Source organism: Cajanus cajan, chromosome 5 (assembly GCF_000230855.2).
Source record: "Cajanus cajan strain Asha chromosome 5, NIPB_CcT2T_4, whole genome shotgun sequence".
In the NCBI taxonomy this organism is placed as follows: domain Eukaryota; kingdom Viridiplantae; phylum Streptophyta; class Magnoliopsida; order Fabales; family Fabaceae; genus Cajanus; species Cajanus cajan.
Genome location: NC_138521.1, coordinates 6,428,513 through 6,439,952, shown reverse-complemented (window position 1 = coordinate 6,439,952; position 11,440 = coordinate 6,428,513). Strand labels below are relative to the sequence as shown.

General features: G+C 29.6%; 1 protein-coding gene across 1 annotated transcript; it reads right to left on the bottom strand.

The window, feature by feature from the left end:
- Positions 1 to 7,750: 7,750 nt before the first annotated feature.
- Positions 7,751 to 11,176, bottom strand: LOC145958191 (potassium transporter 5-like). Its single transcript, XM_083074826.1, has 7 exons — positions 10,933 to 11,176; positions 10,609 to 10,650; positions 10,253 to 10,513; positions 10,100 to 10,152; positions 9,532 to 9,646; positions 9,168 to 9,422; positions 7,751 to 8,905 (listed from the first exon to the last, which is right to left on the bottom strand). The coding sequence occupies exons 1-7, from the start codon at positions 11,135 to 11,137 to the stop codon at positions 7,917 to 7,919; spliced, it is 1,920 nt and encodes a 639-aa protein (XP_082930952.1). The 5' UTR covers positions 11,138 to 11,176; the 3' UTR covers positions 7,751 to 7,916.
- Positions 11,177 to 11,440: the final 264 nt, after the last annotated feature.

Below are 11,440 nucleotides of genomic sequence, written 5' to 3'. Positions count from 1 at the left end.
TTCTTTGTTTCAGGAATTAATGAGTTTTGCTGCTTACACTTGGTTTATCGAGGCGGTTGTCAAAAACTTTTTCACGATTTGTGAACCCATCTTTAACGTCTTTAAAAATGGTATCTATCTCATCTTCTACCTCTCATTCGTTAACGTAAGGAAAATAACACACTCTATAATTCATATTCACCACATTCATCGTCTTCACTTTTGATTTTATTTTTTATATATTTTCTTCTCTCGGTAGGAAACCATTTGTGAGGCCATTGAACACTAAAAAAAAGGTGTGATTTGTGACAGTTAGTTTGATAGTTTCTAGCGGTTAAACACTACCACAAATCACATTACCAGCGTTATTAATAACCGCCAAATCCACACGAAAAACGGTTTGTAGCGCATATTTTTTAAAACGCTGTTTTTGAAGGTTAGAAAATTCAATCACTTTGTCGCGGTTTTAAACCACCACAAATTGAATTTTAATATTACTCTTTTCACAGCTTTTGACGGTGTAAAAACGCCACAAAATTCATCTAATTTTTTTTAATTTAACATTTCTAGTAATTTTAAACTGCCACAAAATTACATTTTTTTTTCACATTTTCTATCAAACCATGCCTAATAAATGGTACACCAACAAAACCAAGAATAGAAAAAAAAATAATTGGGCCTTCAAACCTGAAACATATAGAGAAAAAAAGTCGCACCAACCAAAATGAAATAAATCATATTGAAGAACTCAAAATGTACCAAGTTTCATCCAACAGAACAATGATACCAATGGGTTTTTGCAAAATAATGCAATAGGAAACAAAATTAGTATCATCTAGCAAATTGTGACCAAAAAGAAATAAATCAACAAAAACTATAAAACAAATTGTGAGAAAGGAACCACCATTCTCAGGAAAGGAACATGGGCATGAAAAAGCAACTAAATTAGCAAAAACTAATAACCACCCTTACCAATAAGTACTCCTAATTCTGTACTAAAATAGAATGACCGGTTAGTTATAGAAAAAAAACTATACTTACAAGTTACAACAAAATGTTTATCTAGAGAGTGAAGGGATATGGAATTTACCTTTCATTTGTTCCATTACATGCAATGTTTCATCTTTTGTATTTTTGAAACAGAAGGCACTTAGCACTACTAATATGGAACGTTAGTTTCCATTGTAAAGTTCGTTTTAAATGTTAACATGTGGCAACCTGTGGCCCGCGACACCCATCCTCTATAGCAAGGGAGAAAGAGGAGTACCTTCTCATAAAGACCCGTGATCACCAACCGATGCAACTGTTACAACCCATCCATCTATAATCACAAAGGTGACAGTAGTTCCAGATTTTTGTGCTGAAACAGCAAAGTATATCAAAAACATATTAATTAACTCGGAAGTATAAAAACTATCAACCACAACGAAGAAATATAGAAACTATTAATAACTTCCATTAGTAATTTATATTCTTCATCAACAATCTAATACTCATACGACAACAACTAGCATGGAGTTTTAAATATAGATGATTGGATGCACCTAGTTTGTTGTCATTCATAATGACGAGCTTCTCCAAAAATTGATATATTTAATTACTAATGGTATGTGACTGTTGTTGATTACATGCTTCATGCCTTCATGTATAGTACAAAAAGTAGTTTGATCTAACTATTTTTTGGTACTCTGATTGGACTTATCTCAAATTATTGAGAGATTCAGTAAATGAATTCTCTATATAGTTGAAGACATTGTATATACAGTCATAATTATTAGCATATAAACAAGTTTGTCAGTCTGAAATATCTCCCAAGGACATTATTTTGTACTGCAGCAAGTATCTACGCTAATATAATAATGCCACAAAACGTACTACTGATGAAGGAATAATTGTGATCATTTTGTTCTACGCTAATATTTTGTTTTAGACCTTGTTGTTCTTTTCCAAACATATTTGTTTAATTAATCAACTTGAAGAAGCTAAGTAAAGATTTGTTGATGTAATAAACATGCTTAATTGTTATTAATTCAATAAATTGATGTTATTTATTTATTTTTATTTTTTTTTCAAAATTTCTATTCATAGGCTTAATCATATATGTCAGCGTCAATAAATATTGTCCTACATCTATAATGGGCAATACCCTGCTATTGGAAGAAACCAAGCACTAAGTATACTGATACAAATATAAAAACAAGATGCTATACACAAACTAAGCACCAAGTATGCTAGTTTAAGATTGAAATTGACTATAATTGTCATTAGTATCTCAAGTCTCAACAATCACAATACCAAAAAAAAATTTAAAAATTGAAATTGCATCTATCATGCTTCACTATTTGCAATCTTGTGTCTATTAAAGAAAATAGTTATTCTATCAATGCAACAAAAAAAAGGTTTATTTTATTAATATCAATGAGCAACATCATCATTGACATTTATATCTCTAGAAGCCACATTTGTTGCTGCAACACTGGTAACTATAACACCACTTGTTGCAGCTTCACTCTGATTTCCATTGCTACTTGTTCCAACTACTCAATAATTTTCCTCATTAAGTTGTCCATTTGTTGTATTTTTACATCATTTCCCTTTTCTCTGCATTATACAACACAACTCATTTAAATTAATATTTATTAGTGAGAAAATTAAAGAAAATATAATGTTAATTACCTTAGATTTGGTAGTAGTTGGTTGTTGTTGTTGTTCTCCACCACCTTCTGGTTACTTAAGAGGGTTGGGACAATTTCTCTTGTTGTGCCCATATTAAAGGCACCTACCACATCTATTGCGGGTATGAGTTTTCCTAAGTTTGGTTGGATTCTCATCTTCCTCTAGCATCCTTCTCCTTAATTTTTTTGGCCTACCAGGCCCCCTCTTGAAATCAGGTGGCAATATTATATCATTGTTAGTCACTGGCCACTTATTTTAAGATTGATTATTAGCGTGACTGATCTTAAAAGTTTAACTTTTAAGATCGGCTATTAGCATGACCAATCTCAAAAATTTAACTTTTAAAATTGATTGATGACCGATCTTAAAAAACTCAACTTTTAAGATCAATCAAGGAATCGATCTTAAAAGACAAAAATGATCGATCTTAAAGTATTTTTTTCACTAGTAAAAGTATTATAACAATTATTATTAATGAAAATAAATACAATGAAGGCAAAAAAAAAAAAAAAAAAAAAAGTTTAATAAGATAAGTAACTTGAACAAGTGAGGTACTAATCCCACTCACTCCAGAAAGAACTACATACACATTTAAACAATATGTCAAACGTTTCCATCCAAAGTCCAAATGACTAATATTATTAAAGATGTTTACATATCATACCAATTTGTAGTATATCACAAATTTTGTACAAAAACTCTCTTTTTTTTATTAACCCAACAAATGAATACAGTAAGCTGAAAGCTAGCTAATAATTGATTAACATGATATTGATGGAGTAAAAATCCCGTCTCCAATCACCATGGGAGATCCTACCAGGTTACAAGTACAAGCATATATAACTCTAGCAAAACAACTACTCTCAAGATTTTGCTTTAGCTTTTGGGCTATTTTCAGATTGGTAGATGGTGTTTGGAGCCTGTAATTTGAAAGCTCATTGTCCTCTGGTTGTTGATTTGGAACCAAACTCACCTGGGCATGCCTACATATCAATGAATACAGTGCAAATGCTCCACCTAATTAATGCAAAAGAAAGTAACATGTTAATGACATATAGACCATCTAAATCTGAATTTACTTGCAACCTAGTAAAACGGCATTGCTATCTAACGTACCATTGCCATTGTCGTTAGCATGTATGACAATGAAGACATTTAAGCAAGGGTATGGTCACAATGGAGTAGATTATGAGTGAAAAGACCCCAAGAATGTCATCATTATTTCTAATACCGTCGGGAGAGAAACCTTTGAGGACGTTGAAATGGTGGATCCCGTCTCTTGATGGAGGGAGTCTGCCTATAGTGTCTTTTGCTCTCTATTGAGATGCTTTTGTGGTGTCTTCTTCCATGAGAAAGTACAAAACAATAGTTCAATAACATAAGTTTTTTATTTACTTATTTATTATTTTTAAAATTGAAAATATATCTATGAAAATATTATTATTTATATTTCAAAAGAAAGATGAAAAAATAATCCAAAGCTACATGATTCTTGATAAAATGATTTTTGTATTGATTATTTTAGGAAAAATAGATTGTGTGAGACTAATTTAATTTTATGTTAAGAAAGAGATGAAGGTGTAGGACTATTATACATAAAGCTAAAGTGTGTTGAGAGAGTTTATAGAAAGTACTCCAATAATGTGATAATTAGTTTGAAAGCATGTTGAGATGCATAGGTAAAGAATAAGAGCACAAGTGTATTGTGTTTGTGGATAACAAACCTTACTAGTGATAAATAATAATAAATAAATAAATAAATAAATAACTTTAGATGATCAAGTGTGTTGGCGCTTACTATTTACTTTTTAAACTTTCAATTTATCATAAAAATATATTATATTAATAAAATTTATTGAAGAATTAAGATTCATCTAGTAATAATATCACGGGAGAAAATATATATATATTTATATGTGTATTAATATTTGGTCCGTGAGAGCTAGGGGTTTGGTGAAAAAAAGCAATATATAGACACAAAATGGTCTGGTAGCAAAAAGGATAATTGCAAACAAACAAACGTCACCTCTGGATCTGGTTTATTTTTGTCTTTTGATTCCTCTCCCTTTTTTTTTCTTTTTTTTTTCTTTTTTCCCATTGCATCAGAGTTTTATTGTTTTGATTATTTTGTTTTTAGTGTCATTTTAGACAGCCAATGTAAGCATCTTGAAGCCAATGACTGGCTATTCATCAAATATAGATAGTCAAATATAGATTCCTAATCAGCAATTGTGCATGTGAAGTTTTTCAATTTCTAAAAGGTGTCATTAATTAGAAAATATAGATGCATCTAGAAAAAGACGACATTGAACACTCTATAATTCATATTCACCACATTTAATATCTTTACTTTTGATTTTATTTTTATTTTCTTTTCTCGGTAGGAAACCATTTGTAAGGCCATTAAACAAAACAAAAAAAAAGGTGGGATTTGTGACAGTTATTTTGACAGTTTCTAATGGTTAAACACTGCTACAAATTGCATTACCGTAGTTATTTATAACCGCCGGGTCCACACCAAAAATGAGGTTAGAAAATTCAATCACTTTGTGACGGTTTTAAACCACCACAAATTGAATTTTAATATTATTCTTTTCACAGCTTTTGACGGTGTAAAAATGCCACAAAATTCATCTAACTTTATATTATTAAAAGTAGGATAATCTTTTTGGATTTTCTTCTAGCTCAAAATTACATAGTCTTTACCCACTTTTTTTTCTAAAATTTTTTAGACTTTTAAAATTCAAGCTATTCCAATTTATATCCATATATTGTTAAAGTTAGAATAGTCTCCTAAAAAAAATTTCTAATTAAAATTACATAGGCTAAACCTAGATTTTTGTTTCTAAAACTTTTCAAACTTTTAAAATTTCAATGCTTCCTATTAATTATAAAACAAATTTATTAGTAATTAATAAATTAAATTATGTTGACTAAACAAATACATAATCTTTTAAAAAAAATATATCTATATTCTATATATTATTGAAGGTAGAACAATTTCCTAGAATTTTTTTCTACTCAAAATTATATAGTTTAAGCTTACTTTTTTTCTAAAATTTTTAGACTTTTAAAACTCAAACGCTTCATATTTATATATCTATGTTTATAACTATATATAATATTAAAAGTAGAATAGTCTCCAAGAATTTTTTCCTGCATATAGTTTGGGCCTATGATTTTACTAAAAAATTTTAGACTTTTAAGATTCAAATGTTTTCTATCTATCTTCTATATTTATATATTATTAAAGATAAAATAGTTTGCTAGAATTTTTTTCCTTTCAAAATTACATAGTATAGACTCACTTTTTTTTTGCCTAAAGCTTTTCATACTTTTAAAATTCAGACGCTTTTATATATATATATATATATTATTAAATGTAGAATAGTTTGAGAATTTTTTTTCTCGAGTAAACACCTAATTTACTAAAATATTCTTTTGTGACGTCTAAATTTCTAAACTTTAATTTTATTATGCAAGTTAGTCTTTTCGTTATACTTGGTTACTAAATTCTATTAGTTTCTTTAATAATAAGCAATTAAGTGAGCTTGACCCCTATTCTCTCTTTTAATTAGTCGTTCTCTATCTTAACCACCTAATATAATCATAATATAAGATTTTGATATTTTTCAATTAGTAACAGACACTTTGTTATGTTTAAATAGGTGCTCTAATTAAAATAAAAGGTTCTTGTTAAGTTTTGTATGATTTTTTATAGTTGAAATTTTTTTGTTTTAGTCATCCTTAATTTTTTCGTTTGTTCTAGCTATAAGTTTAGGATTGTATGTCCTAAATTTTTTAATTTGGAATTTATCAAAATGAGTGGTCGTTATGAAAGATTTCAAGCAATGATGTATCAATTGAATACGAGTGTTTTCTGTTATGTTTAATGAATCGTAAAACTCCATAAAAGTGGAAAAAAATTTAGTAGTAATGTTTTTCTTTGTTATTGTAGAAACAATACTCTATTGAGGGTTTCACAAAAAAACCTAGGTAATTTTTTTTCACTTATCTTTTGCCAAGGTATGATAGTTATGTTATTGATGTTTTTTTTTTATTTCTTTCCTCTTAATAATTTGACATTTGAGTTGTCCTTATTGGTACAACTACAATTTCTTTGTTTGGTAAAATGGACTAAATGAATAGCCAACTAAAGAGAGAATATGTTTTAACATTGTAATTGATGGTTGATCAGCTCTAAAACTAACAAAGTTAATAATTGAGTATAATTAAAGGAGTAATTTATATAACAAAATTAAAATTTAGATATCTAAATATTACAAAAACTCTTTTAAAGATGTATATATCAATCACCTCTATCATCTTTCACAAGATCAAATTGAGTATTTATTAAATAATAATACATTAACATTTGGATGTTTACTTATGTACAACATTACATTAACATGACAACATATTGTTTCGTGGCTCTAACTTTTATATATTATAAAAAAAATTCCTTTAGTCAATTAATAATTTTCTAAAAATATTTCAAGAAATTAATAAAATAATTATTTTAAAAATTAAAACACAAATAAAATAAATCCAACTTAAGATAAGTACGTAGATCGAGTTAGCAGATGACATGCCTTGCTAATAACATTCACTAGCAAACAGTCTTACTCAACACGAAATCATTGTTCCACAATCAAATAATTATTATAATGTTAAAATAAAGATAAACATAATAATTTTACCAAACTATATATAACAAAAATTAAATAAAAAATTAAATTCATATGCAGGATAGATTATCAATATTAACACAAAAATGAATCATAAAAATAATATACACATATTTTTCATAAATTTACAATAGTATGTAAAGTACGAAAATTTTAAAAATATTACAAAAATAAAAATATTTTAACCTTGTCGTCGTAAGTGTGCTTATATTTGGGATTTTGGGTCACATGTAACTGCCATAATAAAGGATTTAACTTCATGATAAACCGTAGTCTATATAGTTAATTAGTGTATTTAGAGAGCTTCTAATAATAATTGTATTAAAAAGAGAGAGAGAGGGAGAGAGTTTCTAAATGAGATAATTAAGAGGTGATTTTAAAATGTTGTTTTATATATAACATTGGGATAAAAAATTCCTGTCGGAATTTATTTGGTCTTGAGAAAAGATTCCCATACACAAACATTTAAGAACAAATACAAGCTATTAAGTTAAACACCAAAACAAGCGAAGGCAAGTAGCCAAAATGCAAAATAAAAAAGATCATTCTCATATCTGCATATCATCATGTGTGTCATATTTCATATGTCATTCCAACTTTGAGAAGCTTGTTACGGGGGACTGCCATGGATTTATCCCCCTCTCGAAAGTTTTTTCTTAAGAAGTTATAAGCATAGTTGACAACTATCTTATTGAAGATAGATGATTTAGGGTCTGCCACTACCTCTGCTTCCCCTAGCATGTACACCACACCATTCTCCATTGCCTTCTCTATAAATTCAATCTCCTTTTCAACACCTTTGGCCACCTTGGATTGTTGAATTGAATCTGAAGAGGTACGAGACATAACTAAAGCACCTTCATCTGTAGCATTAATAGTGATTGCCATGTCATTCTCATTTTCAGGAGTGAGTGCTTGTTCATCAGGTGTTGTTCCCTCAGCCTCAAGCATAAAGCTCTCTTGCCTTATAAATTCTTTCAGTTGTAGCACTAACTGGCTCTCAAACTCCAAATGATCCCCAAGCATATCCCTATAACCATACCTCACAATACAACCAAATATTCTATGTTCTTTTGGCTTTACTTGTCGAAACAAAAACCTCTCCTCCAATGCAACTGAAGGAATGGGAATAGCCTTAATGGAAACAAACACAACAACTGAATGGATGGATGGAATGTTGGAAATGAAGTGTGAGAATATAGGAGGAATGCCTTGTAGAAGCTCAGAATACAGAAGTCCAATTCCGGGCACACGGTTTATATTTGGATTGTTAGTCAGATTCCTCACATACTCGGTGGAGACCTTGTTCTTGAGTTCAAACATGTACCTTTCCTTTTGAACATAGTGCCAGATTCCCATGAATATTGTCAAGATGAAAGCTAATAGAATAGGAACAAACCCTCCCTTTGTGAATTTAGTAAGTTGTGATGATAAATAAAGAAGCTCAAGGAAACCTACTGGTAAGAAGAGAGCAACCACCCATACACTTTTCTTCCATATAATCAGCATTATAAGGGAAACTAGAGTTGTTGTGATTAGCATGTCGCAAACTACTGCAATCCCTGCATCAAACATAAAACTTGGCCATTTGTCATGTTGTGCTAATACAACAAAGCTTAGAATTTTGTAGCTTACATGTTTCATTTGAAGTACTCAAATGTATGATGTGCGAAGAGAATTATTAGGTAATCCGAAATTACTATGTAGAATCCATGTATTCAAAAGTTTCATTTACATATCATATAAAAATTAATGAGGACTATGATTTGAAACTACCTAATAATTTCTTATTATGTGTGTATGTGAGAGTTTGAGTGTAGTTACCATATGCATGAGTCATTTTTTCGGAGGTCTTGAAGGCAATAGTGACCAGAATACATGCAATCATGAACATGTAGTTGACCTCAGGAATGTACACTTGGCCCCTATGCTTAGGGGAGGTATGAACAACCTTAACTCTTGGGAAACAACCTAGACTTTGTGCTTGGGATATAACGGAAAATGCTCCAGAAATCATTGCCTGACTGGCTATGATGGCAGCAGCAACAGCAACAACAAATGTTGGCCAATATAAGTGCCCTGCATGTAATTCACAGCATAGGAAAAAAGTAAAAATCAGTTAAACCATTGATTAGATTATTTTTTAAAAAATTATTATATCAATGGATCTTTTAAATTTAAGTGATACCAGGTATACATGCATAGAATGTATTAGATACTTTCTCTGGGAACTTTCGTAGATATGCTGCTTGTCCAAAATATGCAATCAATATTGCTGGGAATACAACACAAGAGAAGCTAATCTGCAACATACGTTACAATCAGTTTATTAAAAGTAACCACTAGGGTTAATCTAGTAGTTGGGAAAGATCGGGGTAATTAGAAGCATAAAAATCTAGGTTCAATCTTTATTACGGTCATCTTTGTAATGTTTTCTATCTTTAAAAAAAAATCAGTTTAAAAGTAATTATAACAAAATTGAATTTCAGAATATATAATTTTATTTTGATAGAAATTGAAGAACCCTTTTTGGCATGGTTTATTCACGTTATTGATTTTGATCAAGAAACACTATAAAAAATTATAAAAAATTATTATACAGTGATATATATTCTATAGTAATATGATTTGTGTCATTAAAAGTTATTTTTATCTATATAATAAGTATAATATATGTTAATATATTATTATTAAAAAAATGTAAATATAGGTTAGAGTGATACAAATCACTAAAATATATAAATTTATTTACTTACTTGAATGGCTCGCACACTAAAGTGACCCAAGTCAGCAAACATTGCCTCAGATCCTATGATTATGCATACAATTATATGTTAGTTAGAAATAAAGAATGATATTCAACTTAATTAAAAATATTAAATGCATAGATATATTTAGATGCAACTCACCTGTGATGCATAGTAAGACTCCACCGAATGAAAACCAACCTTGTTTACCATTCCGTTTGAAAAAATCAATTATATATTTTGGATTGAAAGCACGTAATACTCCAACGTCATGTTTAAATAAATTGTAGATACCAATTCCAACAATGAATGAAAACCACACTATGAGAATTGGAGCGAATGAAGATCCTACTCTATCAGTGCCAAATCGTTGCAGAGAAAAAAGGACAACCAATATTGCTACAGAAATCCCCACAACAGCTTCTGAAAAATATAAAAATAAAATAAAATATTATAATATTTATTATCATTACTTACAATAAAAAAATAATAAGTAAAAGGCTCAATAATATTAGTACCTTGACCTAATGAGGTACTGGTCCCGCTTACTGCAGATAGAACTGCATGCAGATTTGAACATGTCAAGTCTCCATCCAAAGTCCAAATGCTCAATGTCATTAATGACGTTTTCATATTATACTGTTGAATTAATGCAATACAATTTTTTTTTCTTGCATTTTTCAACAACACACGTCATCATGTAAGTAATGTGACTAATCTTAGTATTTGTTGTTAATTAGGACATTTTTCACACCAGTTGTCTTAGTATTTATTCTATTTAACAATTCATCAGTGGTTCAGTTTATTTAGCAAACATAAGAAACTAAAATGAATTGATTAACCTGAAACCGCTGGAGTGAAAATGCCGTCTCCTATGACCATGGAAGTCCCCATCATGGTTACAAGTACAAGCAGAACTCGAGCAAAATAACTGTTCTCAAGCTTTTGCTTTAGTTTTGAAGCTCTATTCAACTTGTTAGATGGTGTTTCGAGTCTGTAATTTGAAAGCTCCTTGTCCTCTGGTTGATGGTTTGGAATCAAACTCATTTTGGCATGCCTACATATTAGTGAATAAAGTGCAAATGCTCCACCTAGTTAATGCATAAAATTGTGTTACTCATTTTGAATTGACTTGTCATTTACTACGTAGAAACGCGTAATGATTAATATGTGAAGGACAAATTTGAAACACGAAAAAAATTAGAAAATTAGAAATGGAAAAATGGAAATACTTGGGTCCACCTTTGGTATTTAGAAATAAATGACACTGCTCTTTGATCATAATTCTCTTTTTATTTTTATTTTTATAAATATATAAAAATACCAGTTCAGTAATTTCATCAGAGAAGA